A 14,128-nucleotide genomic window follows, 5' to 3' on the forward strand; every position below is an offset into this window, starting at 1 on the left:
TATGTTTAGGGTAGCAGGAGTTCTGCATTCCTGCCCCTAGCTAGCAGTTGGGGTTGGGCTGGCAACCCAGTCCCGTAAAAACCCTCACCAGCAGGGAAACCAAGAAAAGAGAGAAGGGGTCGATTGCCATCGCTACTCTATCTGAGGTGCGACTGCCTGTTAGTGGTGAGACCAGTAGTGGGGAAGTGGGCTCAAAGAGAAAGAGATGTTCTACACCAAACTTGACTCTGTAGTGGATCAATGTCCTCGGGGGGACGCCCTCATGATCCTGGGGGACTTCAGTGCGGTCACTGGCATTGACAGGGAAGGATACGAGCTATGCATCGGTCCCTATGGCTCTGGTACTAGGAACAAAAATAGCTCATATTTCTTAGACTTAGAGGAGGCTGAGGATTGCAGGTTCGTGGTACATGAGACGAGATTTACACCGCTGGACATGGTATTCCAATACTAATGTTGTAGCTAAAGAGATTGACCATATTCTTGTGGATACTCGCTGGAGGATCCTTCAGAACTGTGGGTTGTGTAATGAAGTGAGTTATGACAATGAGTGAGTTGTGAGTGCCATGTTGTGATGCCAGTGCATACGTTGTGATGCCATGATTATCGTACGTAGTTAGTGATAATGATGTGATTATATATTATACACTTCCTTTTGTGTGATATGTTCTACCATGTTGAATATAGAAGATTATGTTTAGTTTATATTGATGTGTAGCATATCACCTATATGAAAGAGTGAGACTCCCTGTATGTTATAGTATACAACATTTTAGTTTGTCTCTGTAGTCACACGTCTGGCAGTAGACAGTCGCAGACGGAGCCTGGCGTGTGGGGCAGAGGAACAGGAAGAGTTTCGTATTTATTTTGTCAGAGCTGATCTCCAATGAACCTACTTTAGATTTCATCGGTGTTTTCTTCCCCTTCAAGCATCATGGAGAAACACCAATCAAACGTAGAAGACGAACATGGCGCAGTGATCCAGCAAATTCAGTTCTGACGCCTGTTATTGTTGCCTGCCCCGGGCCTCCGCGACCTCATGGCCTGTCGCCGGCCCCGCGCCTCGTCCATCCTCGTGCCAGGTCAGCAATCAACCTGCTCGGCAGTGTACTTCATTTGCAGCGATGTGGTGCTATAGTGTAGTGATGTGAATTATGCAGTGCCTATAGTGTTCGTGCAGTGTTTAGTGTGCTCAGGGGACATTATTTGTTGCATAAGGGAGCCGGACCGAAGCATATTAAGGTTTTGTAGGAGCGAGGTATATTCCTGCGCTCTCTACGACGCTTCGTGAGCGACTGATCTCTCGCGCTCGTGGCTCGCCTGCCCGCACGTGTCCGCCGTGACGTCACCGCATTGGCACCGCGCACACGAGTGCCACAACACTCGCTGCCTCGCTCTACTTTTACGTATTTTCACCGGATTTTCGGCGATTTTGCTGTATAATCTTGACTACCTTACCACGTTACAATGGGTAAAGGGAAGAAAAAAGAAGATACCAGTAAGAGCGACCCTGAGAAGCCTGACTCCAGCCTTGAAGAGTCACCAGGAGCCAGTGCCAGCACCCCACCTCCCACAGATGTTGCTACATTGCTGCAGTGGATAATTCAAAGGGATGACAAGAGGGAAGGAGGAAGAAGCCCGCCGGAAGGAGGATGAAGCCCGCCGGAAGGAGGATGAAGCCCGCCGAAAGGAGGAAGAAGCCCGCCGGAAGGAGGAAGACGCAGGCAGGAACGAGGAGTCTGCTCGTTTTCAGGAGCTGATCCTTCGCCTCACCCCCCAGCAACCTGCGAGTTCGCCAGTGAGCAGTTCTGCCGCGTCCACTGCTTCTCATACTCCGCCGACCCCGAAGGCAACAATACAGCCTCCGAAAGCATTAACAGCAGATGCGAGTCCCCAACAGTTTCGAGAATGGAAGCGCGAATGGTCCGATTATGCTGTGATGGTGGATCTCCTCAACCTGCCGTTATCAAAGCAGCATATACAGCTACGCATGTGCCTTACCTCTGGGATGCGACGGGTGCTGGAGCACAAGTTGGACGTGCCCGCAGACCCAACATGCTCAGTGGACGATGTCTAGACAAAGCTCGAAACGCACATCAAAAATGCAAGTAATGAGGCACTGCGTCGAAAGGCCTTCTCCGAGTGCAAGCAAGCAGACGGCGAGAGCTTCGATGACTTTTGTATACGGCTGAAAATCTTGTCACAGGAGATAGACCTTTGCAAGGCACAGGACCAAGCATGCTGTGAGCAGCACGGCATTCTAATGGGTATACGAGATGAGGAACTTACCCAGAAGCTCATTGAAATGGACCGCTCAGCGACGTTGCAGGATGTTTTGGAGAAATGCAGGTCTCATGAATCGTCAAAGACTGCATCATCTGCTTTGAAGGACACAGTTTCTTCACGTGCTGTTTCTCAATATAAAAGAGAGAAAAAGGCTGCCCTGAAGCAGAAGTCCAAGATGAGGCCTGGCTCACCTCTGCCGAATAAGGCCTGCAACTGCTGTGGTCGTCGACATGAGAAAGGTTAGTGCAGGGCCACCACTTCCACATGTCGTGTCTGTGGTAAGAAAGGCCACTGGGCTACTGCTTCAAAGTGTCCTGCCAGGAATGTCAAATGCAAGGTGTGCAACCGGCAGGGACACTATGATAAATGCTGCCCAAAGAAACGGAAGGCTAAAACAAAAGAAGAGGACACCAATCATGAATTGAAGGTAGTAAGTTCAGTATCCCCTTCAGTGTCATTTGCCAGGAGTGTCACCTCTACTGCACGACTGAAACCTCAGCCTTCCCCTAAAGTCCGCGTGGCAATTCGGCATAATGATTTATCAGGTAGTCTTGCCATCATCCCTGATACTGGTGCAGACACAACTGTCATTGGACTCCAGCATCTTAGTAGTCTCGGCCTCTCAAAGGAAGACTTAGCACCACCGGCAGAGACAGTATACTACAATGCGGACGGGTCCCAGATGCCACCAGCGGCTGGATCTTTTCGTGGAATCATCACCTATGGCAACCGTTCGACTACATGTTGGATTGATGTTCAGCCTTCGCTTACAACCCCGCTGCTCTCTTGGACTGATTGCAAGGATTTGGGGATTGTTCCGGACTATTTCCCAAGGCAGATATCGGATGTGCACATTGCCAATCGAGTCCATGGACTGGGCAAAACACCAATGTCAAACCCTCCTCAGTTGCTGCCTTTACCGTTGAACCAGCTGAAGTCACCTGAAGAAGCAAGGAAGTACTTCCTGCATCAGTATGCAGATGTGTTGGTGAAGAAGGACGACTTGCAGTCTGGGCCACTCAAGACGATGGTAGGCCCTCCCATGAGAATTCATCTGCGGGAGAATGCCACGCCCTTCGCGATCTACACCCCCAGAATGATTCCTTTGGCTTTTCAGGAACCAATAAGAAAGGAGCTTGAGTCATTAGTGACCCAAAGCATCTTAAAGCCAGTGGAGGATGAACCATCAGAATGGTGTCATCCAATGGTTGTTGTTTCAAAAGCAAATGGTGGTGTTCGTATTACCACTGATCTATCAAAGCTCAACAGGCAAGTCTCTCGCCCTACCCACCCTTCTCCGACGCCATTTACAGCCATCAGAAGTATCAGTCCGCAGTCAAAGTTCTTCACAACTGTGGATGCTCTTTGTGGTTATTGGCAACTACCCCTGCATGAGGATGATCAACACTTGACGACATTTATCACTCCTTATGGACGTTTCAGATACTGTCGTGGTCCCATGGGTTTTGCAGCAACAGGAGACGCCTTTTGTCTACGAGGTGACAGGGCACTTCAGGGAGTAACAAACTGCATTAAGGTTGTGGACGACACTAAGCAAGCTTTGTCAGGGCCCCCCATACTTGCGACGTTTGATCCAGCCCTTCGAACCATTCTGCAGACAGACGCCTCCAGACTCTACGGCCTTGGCTATGTGTTGTTGCAGGACCATGGTGCTGGAAGATACAAGATGGTGCAATGTGGTTCCTGTTTCTTGACAGATACAGAAACGCGGTATGCGACCGTCGAATTGGAAATGCAAGCTGTCGTTTGGGCCATCAGTAAGTGCAAGTTTTATCTTCGTGGACTTCAGCACTTTAGTGTGGTGACGGATCACCGTCCATTGGTCCCTATTTTAAACCATTATTCCCTGGATGCAATTGAAAACCCTCGCCTCCAGCGCATGAAAGACAAGATTGCACCCTACATTTTTACCGCAATGTGGTGTGCAGGTAAGGAGTTGTGCATTCCTGATGCCCTTTCCCGGTCACCTGTGAGTCGCCCAACGGTGGAGGATGGTGCCTTCAATGCTGAAATGGACACTTCCGTCAAGATTGTAGCTCTGCAGGCTGTTCAGTCTACTAAAGCATCAGAAGCCATAGACGAACAAGAGGATCTCTTCATGGAAGAATTGCATACAGCTGCCTCTAAGGATGCTTCTTATGACCAGCTGCTTCATCATGTGAAGTCAGGGTTCCCCAAGGACCGCTACAACCTAACAAGTGCCCTGCGTCCATACTGGAAGATTCGCAATGAGTTGTACAACGATGGGGACTTGGTGCTGTATGGACCTAGAGTGGTTGTCCCTGTTTCTTCACGCCGTAGCACCCTAGCTTGCCTGCATAAAAGCCACTGTGGCGTGGAAGCAACAAAGCGTCGTACACAGCAGACAGTCTTTTGGCCAGGCATTAATGCAGACATTGTAAACACTGTTCGTGCCTGTGAGCCATGCCAGCGCCTACAGCCTAGTCAGCAACAAGAGCCACTGATGTTGGATGACAAACCCACAAGACCATTTATGTCTGTGGCGACTTTTTTAGTGTTGCTGGAAAATACTTCTTGGTGTATGCTGACCGACTCTCCGGATGGCCTGTTGTCATCCCATGTGGAACTAATGCAACAAGTGCTTCAACGATCAGATTCTTCCGGCATATGTTTCGTGATCTGGGTGTGCCAGTTCGCCTGCGCACTGATGGTGGACCTCAGTTCTCCAGCCGGGAATTTGCAACCTTTTTTTCAGCGATGGGGAGTACGTCATGCTATGTCAAGCCCCCATTACCCACAGTCCAATGGGCATGCAGAGGCTGCTGTGAAGAAAGTCAAGTATCTGATCATGAAGACAGCACCCAACGGAAATATTGACAGTGAGGAGTTTGACAGAGGATTACTGGAGTTACATAACACCCCAAACTTCACTGGTCGATCTCCTGCTCAGATTCTGTTTGGCATGCCCCTTCGCTCATGTGTGCCTGCCCACTCTAGTGCCTTCATGAAGGAGTGGCAGACCAAGGCTGAGGACTGCGACCGTCGTGCCGCAGTACGGGCCAAGGACGTGAAGACCCGCTATGACAAGCATGCCCACTCCCTTTCCAAGTTAGAGATTGGGGCGCAGGTGCGAATCCAGGATCCCACATCCAAGCGTTGGGATAAGGTCGGCACTGTCATGGGTATTGGCAAATCTCGTGATTATCACATCAGGCTGCCAAGTGGCCGTATACTGTGGCGCAATCGACGTTTCTTGCGCCCTACACAGCTCAGGATTGGAAACTCGACAGATTTGGAAGACGACGCACCAGGATCTTCCGCCCCATCTGTGCCTGTTGAACCTCGACGTTCGAAGCGTCTCAAATTGAAGTCCGTTCAAGACTCCCGCTAGTGAACGTAAAGGGGGGAAGGAGATGTGGGTTGTGTAATGAAGTGAGTTATGACAATGAGTGAGTTGTGAGTGCCATGTTGTGATGCCAGTGCATACGTTGTGATGCCATGATTATCGTACGTAGTTAGTGATAATGATGTGATTATATATTATACACTTCCTTTTGTGTGATATGTTCTACCATGTTGAATATAGAAGATTATGTTTAGTTTATATTGATGTGTAGCATATCACCTATATGAAAGAGTGAGACTCCCTGTATGTTATAGTATACAACATTTTAGTTTGTCTCTGTAGTCACACGTCTGGCAGTAGACAGTCGCAGACGGAGCCTGGCGTGTGGGGCAGAGGAACAGGAAGAGTTTCGTATTTATTTTGTCAGAGCTGATCTCCAATGAACCTACTTTAGATTTCATCGGTGTTTTCTTCCCCTTCAAGCATCATGGAGAAACACCAATCAAACGTAGAAGACGAACATGGCGCAGTGATCCAGCAAATTCAGTTCTGACGCCTGTTATTGTTGCCTGCCCCGGGCCTCCGCGACCTCATGGCCTGTCGCCGGCCCCGCGCCTCGTCCATCCTCGTGCCAGGTCAGCAATCAACCTGCTCGGCAGTGTACTTCATTTGCAGCGATGTGGTGCTATAGTGTAGTGATGTGAATTATGCAGTGCCTATAGTGTTCGTGCAGTGTTTAGTGTGCTCAGGGGACATTATTTGTTGCATAAGGGAGCCGGACCGAAGCATATTAAGGTTTTGTAGGAGCGAGGTATATTCCTGCGCTCTCTACGACGCTTCGTGAGCGACTGATCTCTCGCGCTCGTGGCTCGCCTGCCCGCACGTGTCCGCCGTGACGTCACCGCATTGGCACCGCGCACACGAGTGCCACAACACTCGCTGCCTCGCTCTACTTTTACGTATTTTCACCGGATTTTCGGCGATTTTGCTGTATAATCTTGACTACCTTACCACGTTACAATGGGTAAAGGGAAGAAAAAAGAAGATACCAGTAAGAGCGACCCTGAGAAGCCTGACTCCAGCCTTGAAGAGTCACCAGGAGCCAGTGCCAGCACCCCACCTCCCACAGATGTTGCTACATTGCTGCAGTGGATAATTCAAAGGGATGACAAGAGGGAAGGAGGAAGAAGCCCGCCGGAAGGAGGATGAAGCCCGCCGGAAGGAGGATGAAGCCCGCCGAAAGGAGGAAGAAGCCCGCCGGAAGGAGGAAGACGCAGGCAGGAACGAGGAGTCTGCTCGTTTTCAGGAGCTGATCCTTCGCCTCACCCCCCAGCAACCTGCGAGTTCGCCAGTGAGCAGTTCTGCCGCGTCCACTGCTTCTCATACTCCGCCGACCCCGAAGGCAACAATACAGCCTCCGAAAGCATTAACAGCAGATGCGAGTCCCCAACAGTTTCGAGAATGGAAGCGCGAATGGTCCGATTATGCTGTGATGGTGGATCTCCTCAACCTGCCGTTATCAAAGCAGCATATACAGCTACGCATGTGCCTTACCTCTGGGATGCGACGGGTGCTGGAGCACAAGTTGGACGTGCCCGCAGACCCAACATGCTCAGTGGACGATGTCTAGACAAAGCTCGAAACGCACATCAAAAATGCAAGTAATGAGGCACTGCGTCGAAAGGCCTTCTCCGAGTGCAAGCAAGCAGACGGCGAGAGCTTCGATGACTTTTGTATACGGCTGAAAATCTTGTCACAGGAGATAGACCTTTGCAAGGCACAGGACCAAGCATGCTGTGAGCAGCACGGCATTCTAATGGGTATACGAGATGAGGAACTTACCCAGAAGCTCATTGAAATGGACCGCTCAGCGACGTTGCAGGATGTTTTGGAGAAATGCAGGTCTCATGAATCGTCAAAGACTGCATCATCTGCTTTGAAGGACACAGTTTCTTCACGTGCTGTTTCTCAATATAAAAGAGAGAAAAAGGCTGCCCTGAAGCAGAAGTCCAAGATGAGGCCTGGCTCACCTCTGCCGAATAAGGCCTGCAACTGCTGTGGTCGTCGACATGAGAAAGGTTAGTGCAGGGCCACCACTTCCACATGTCGTGTCTGTGGTAAGAAAGGCCACTGGGCTACTGCTTCAAAGTGTCCTGCCAGGAATGTCAAATGCAAGGTGTGCAACCGGCAGGGACACTATGATAAATGCTGCCCAAAGAAACGGAAGGCTAAAACAAAAGAAGAGGACACCAATCATGAATTGAAGGTAGTAAGTTCAGTATCCCCTTCAGTGTCATTTGCCAGGAGTGTCACCTCTACTGCACGACTGAAACCTCAGCCTTCCCCTAAAGTCCGCGTGGCAATTCGGCATAATGATTTATCAGGTAGTCTTGCCATCATCCCTGATACTGGTGCAGACACAACTGTCATTGGACTCCAGCATCTTAGTAGTCTCGGCCTCTCAAAGGAAGACTTAGCACCACCGGCAGAGACAGTATACTACAATGCGGACGGGTCCCAGATGCCACCAGCGGCTGGATCTTTTCGTGGAATCATCACCTATGGCAACCGTTCGACTACATGTTGGATTGATGTTCAGCCTTCGCTTACAACCCCGCTGCTCTCTTGGACTGATTGCAAGGATTTGGGGATTGTTCCGGACTATTTCCCAAGGCAGATATCGGATGTGCACATTGCCAATCGAGTCCATGGACTGGGCAAAACACCAATGTCAAACCCTCCTCAGTTGCTGCCTTTACCGTTGAACCAGCTGAAGTCACCTGAAGAAGCAAGGAAGTACTTCCTGCATCAGTATGCAGATGTGTTGGTGAAGAAGGACGACTTGCAGTCTGGGCCACTCAAGACGATGGTAGGCCCTCCCATGAGAATTCATCTGCGGGAGAATGCCACGCCCTTCGCGATCTACACCCCCAGAATGATTCCTTTGGCTTTTCAGGAACCAATAAGAAAGGAGCTTGAGTCATTAGTGACCCAAAGCATCTTAAAGCCAGTGGAGGATGAACCATCAGAATGGTGTCATCCAATGGTTGTTGTTTCAAAAGCAAATGGTGGTGTTCGTATTACCACTGATCTATCAAAGCTCAACAGGCAAGTCTCTCGCCCTACCCACCCTTCTCCGACGCCATTTACAGCCATCAGAAGTATCAGTCCGCAGTCAAAGTTCTTCACAACTGTGGATGCTCTTTGTGGTTATTGGCAACTACCCCTGCATGAGGATGATCAACACTTGACGACATTTATCACTCCTTATGGACGTTTCAGATACTGTCGTGGTCCCATGGGTTTTGCAGCAACAGGAGACGCCTTTTGTCTACGAGGTGACAGGGCACTTCAGGGAGTAACAAACTGCATTAAGGTTGTGGACGACACTAAGCAAGCTTTGTCAGGGCCCCCCATACTTGCGACGTTTGATCCAGCCCTTCGAACCATTCTGCAGACAGACGCCTCCAGACTCTACGGCCTTGGCTATGTGTTGTTGCAGGACCATGGTGCTGGAAGATACAAGATGGTGCAATGTGGTTCCTGTTTCTTGACAGATACAGAAACGCGGTATGCGACCGTCGAATTGGAAATGCAAGCTGTCGTTTGGGCCATCAGTAAGTGCAAGTTTTATCTTCGTGGACTTCAGCACTTTAGTGTGGTGACGGATCACCGTCCATTGGTCCCTATTTTAAACCATTATTCCCTGGATGCAATTGAAAACCCTCGCCTCCAGCGCATGAAAGACAAGATTGCACCCTACATTTTTACCGCAATGTGGTGTGCAGGTAAGGAGTTGTGCATTCCTGATGCCCTTTCCCGGTCACCTGTGAGTCGCCCAACGGTGGAGGATGGTGCCTTCAATGCTGAAATGGACACTTCCGTCAAGATTGTAGCTCTGCAGGCTGTTCAGTCTACTAAAGCATCAGAAGCCATAGACGAACAAGAGGATCTCTTCATGGAAGAATTGCATACAGCTGCCTCTAAGGATGCTTCTTATGACCAGCTGCTTCATCATGTGAAGTCAGGGTTCCCCAAGGACCGCTACAACCTAACAAGTGCCCTGCGTCCATACTGGAAGATTCGCAATGAGTTGTACAACGATGGGGACTTGGTGCTGTATGGACCTAGAGTGGTTGTCCCTGTTTCTTCACGCCGTAGCACCCTAGCTTGCCTGCATAAAAGCCACTGTGGCGTGGAAGCAACAAAGCGTCGTACACAGCAGACAGTCTTTTGGCCAGGCATTAATGCAGACATTGTAAACACTGTTCGTGCCTGTGAGCCATGCCAGCGCCTACAGCCTAGTCAGCAACAAGAGCCACTGATGTTGGATGACAAACCCACAAGACCATTTATGTCTGTGGCGACTTTTTTAGTGTTGCTGGAAAATACTTCTTGGTGTATGCTGACCGACTCTCCGGATGGCCTGTTGTCATCCCATGTGGAACTAATGCAACAAGTGCTTCAACGATCAGATTCTTCCGGCATATGTTTCGTGATCTGGGTGTGCCAGTTCGCCTGCGCACTGATGGTGGACCTCAGTTCTCCAGCCGGGAATTTGCAACCTTTTTTTCAGCGATGGGGAGTACGTCATGCTATGTCAAGCCCCCATTACCCACAGTCCAATGGGCATGCAGAGGCTGCTGTGAAGAAAGTCAAGTATCTGATCATGAAGACAGCACCCAACGGAAATATTGACAGTGAGGAGTTTGACAGAGGATTACTGGAGTTACATAACACCCCAAACTTCACTGGTCGATCTCCTGCTCAGATTCTGTTTGGCATGCCCCTTCGCTCATGTGTGCCTGCCCACTCTAGTGCCTTCATGAAGGAGTGGCAGACCAAGGCTGAGGACTGCGACCGTCGTGCCGCAGTACGGGCCAAGGACGTGAAGACCCGCTATGACAAGCATGCCCACTCCCTTTCCAAGTTAGAGATTGGGGCGCAGGTGCGAATCCAGGATCCCACATCCAAGCGTTGGGATAAGGTCGGCACTGTCATGGGTATTGGCAAATCTCGTGATTATCACATCAGGCTGCCAAGTGGCCGTATACTGTGGCGCAATCGACGTTTCTTGCGCCCTACACAGCTCAGGATTGGAAACTCGACAGATTTGGAAGACGACGCACCAGGATCTTCCGCCCCATCTGTGCCTGTTGAACCTCGACGTTCGAAGCGTCTCAAATTGAAGTCCGTTCAAGACTCCCGCTAGTGAACGTAAAGGGGGGAAGGAGATGTGGGTTGTGTAATGAAGTGAGTTATGACAATGAGTGAGTTGTGAGTGTCATGTTGTTATGCCAGTGCATACGTTGTGATGCCATGATTATCGTACGTAGTTAGTGATAATGATGTGATTATATATTATACACTTCCTTTTGTGTGATATGTTCTACCATGTTGAATATAGAAGATTATGTTTAGTTTATATTGATGTGTAGCATATCACCTATTTGAAAGAGTGAGACTCTCTGTATGTTATAGTGTACAACATTTTAGTTTGTCTCTGTAGTCACACGTCTGGCAGTAGACAGTCGCAGACGGAGCCTGGCGTGTGGGGCAGAGGAACAGGAAGAGTTCCGTATTTATTTTGTCAGAGCTGATCTCCAATGAACCTACTTTAGATTTCATTGGTGTTTTCTTCCCCTTCAAGCATCATGGAGAAACACCAATCAAACGTAGAAGACGAACAAGAACTGTAGTGTTCTTTGCTACCGACCACAGACTTCACAGATCAAGATGCTTCCTGAGATCTCACCTGCAGGTGTTTCATCTCGAGAGGCTCAAGAGTGAGGAGGTGGCTCAGGAGTATGCAGTGGCAGTCTCAAATCGGTTTGAAGTGCTTGGCTCTCTACAGGACCCTGCTGAACTGTGGGATACCTTTTGGCGGGAAGTGCCTGTGGGTCCGACCTCGGCGAAGGAGGCGTGTTGTCTCGGACAAGATAACACTGTAGAGATGAATTATGCTGCCAGATTGGATGGGAACCCTGTCTTGCACTGAGAGCTGTCTCGCTCTGCTAGGGCCTCTTTGAGAATGAACCAAGAAAGGTACATTAGGGACATTGTGGAAGAGTTGGAAGCTGCTTCCCGAGCCCTGAGGGAATTCCGGTCGAAGTTCATCTCTCAACTGGTGAGGGCAGAGGATGGTCACATTGTGTCGGAGCCGGGTTAGTATTGGGCCCGCTAGGCTGAGTACTTTGAGCAACTGTATAGGGTAGATCCCCAGTCTTCACAATTCCCGTTGGCTAGCACACAGCCACTAGTGGCTGATCCACCAATCAGTGAGGTACCACCGTCTATCGAAGAGGTGAGAAGGGCGGTCTCTAGGCTGAAGAGTGGAAAGGCTGTTGGTGTCTGTGAGATTACCGTGGAGTTGTTGAAGGCGGGTGGAGAAGCCATGATCTGACGTACTAATGTTGAGACAGGCGTTTAGTGAGACTGGCGCCCGTCTCGCTAAAGTATTGCTTATCACAGGAGGTACAAGGAACAGCATAGGTGCCCATCTTCGAGGAAGAGGGAGGGCTGGTGTGGACCAAGTTACGACGGAGAGTGTTCACCTGGCGCAAGATCAGCCTGCAGTTGAGAGTGTGAAGAGGGCGGCGGAGAGAGTAGATCTCCTCAGTGTAGGGCAGGCTGAGGACGGGCAGGTGAGGAGTCTCTTTAGGAGAGGAGTCGTGGTAGAAGGTACGCCGTGCCCTGGATAACGCGGGGTCGAGAACATGACGAGGGTAGCCTAATTTGGAAAACGAACGACGCAGGAAGTCGATCTCTCCATCCAGGTACTGGGGGTCACAGATGCGGAGGGCGCGAAGGAACAGAAGTGGCAACACCTCTCTTTACATGGAGAGGATGGTATGAGAAGTGTATGTAGATAATATTGTCAGGCCCTTACTTTGCTGATAATCACTTACTATACATACTCATATTAATCTATATTACATCTGGAAACAGCAATTAGTTCTCATTATTAGCTTCGCAGCACAAAACGGTAACTCTAACCTAGGAACTCGGAGTCACCACATGTAATAGGGAGTAGTAGGAATGACGGTATTTAAGTTTGTCTTTACTGTAATCTGCGACGATAAAACTTTTTCTTCTGAAGGCACCAACACTGCCCTCCGATTTTCAACTTCTCTTCACTCGGTAAATTGAAGAAAAATGCTTGTTTCAATAAAATTGAATGCTAAAACAATTTTATATATGTCTATTTGTGTATCTATTGCATTGTTATTATTTAATAGAATGTGATCACGAGCAGGAGGAATGGCCGAATCCCCGCAGGGTTGTTTGGGTGGATGCATGTGGCATGTGGCGTCGGGGAATTGACGTTTGTCGGATAATCCTTGAGGTTTTCTTACCAACAGTTAGAGCTAATTGCTTATTGATTAGTGATAAATTATTAGAACATATAAATTACCTGTGAATCTATATTAAATTGTAACATACTACACATACCCAAAAGTACTGGGAAAATCAGGAGTACCAACAGTTTCCAGGCGTTAACAACTGTCAAAAAGTAGCATTATTTACTAATAATTTTCTGTGTAGCTGTACATACATATATGTATATACTCATATACTCATGTATATATTCATATACACACACACACACACACACACACACACACACACACACATATATATATATATATATATATAAATATGCATGTATTTACGTGCAGACAGACATACACACACACACACACACACACACACACACACACACACACACACACACACACACACACACACTCACAAACACACACAAACACACACACACACACACACACACACACACACACATATATATATATATATATATGCGTTTGTGTGTGTGTATGTATATACATACATATATATATATATATATATATATATTTATATATATATGTCTGTGTATGTCTATATATATATATATATTTATTTATTTATTTATAATATATATATATAATATATAATATGTAATATATATATATATATATATATATTTATATGTATATTTATATCTGCATATACATAAAAATATACTAACATTTATGTTTATATATATATACACACACATATGTGTGTGTGTGTAACACACACACACACACACACACACACACACACACACCCACACACACACACACACACACAGGCAGCCCCTCGGCCCATCTCTAACACCTCGCGACAGGTCTCATCAAGCTGCCCAAGCTACGACCGGGATTGTCTCGCAAAGAGACAACCTGATTGGCAGGGGAATCAACAGGGAAACGAGCTAGGTGCACATATAGCCTCAGTTGGCTATCCCGGATTATGCAAGCAATAGGTCCCATCTCAGTCTCACGGTGTACCCGTCGATTTGACACATGGTCCTGCCAACTGTACCCCATGATCCAACGAAGAGACTTTTACAAAAGGCATCAAGACAAGACTCCAAGGCGCTAGCGTCCATGTTTTGTTTCCATAGAGCAAAACTGGCAGTATCAAAGCTTTGAAGACACGTAGCTTGGTCCTTCCGCATAGGAACCAACAACT

General features: G+C 48.4%; 2 protein-coding genes across 2 annotated transcripts; both read left to right on the forward strand.

The window, feature by feature from the left end:
• Positions 1–5,011: 5,011 nt before the first annotated feature.
• LOC125027171 lies at positions 5,012–5,311 on the forward strand (the record flags this gene model as incomplete). Its single annotated transcript, XM_047616076.1, has 1 exon — positions 5,012–5,311. A coding segment is annotated over one exon (300 nt), but the record flags the coding sequence as incomplete, so codon positions are not given.
• A 4,867-nt stretch (positions 5,312–10,178) lies between these two features.
• LOC125026913 lies at positions 10,179–13,840 on the forward strand (the record flags this gene model as incomplete). Its single annotated transcript, XM_047615515.1, has 4 exons — positions 10,179–10,478; positions 11,336–11,400; positions 11,633–11,778; positions 13,785–13,840. Coding segments are annotated over 4 exons (567 nt in total), but the record flags the coding sequence as incomplete, so codon positions are not given.
• Between the last annotated feature and the right edge of the window lie 288 nt (positions 13,841–14,128).

This window comes from Penaeus chinensis, chromosome 7, assembly GCF_019202785.1.
Source record: "Penaeus chinensis breed Huanghai No. 1 chromosome 7, ASM1920278v2, whole genome shotgun sequence".
Taxonomy (NCBI): Eukaryota; Metazoa; Arthropoda; class Malacostraca; order Decapoda; family Penaeidae; genus Penaeus; species Penaeus chinensis.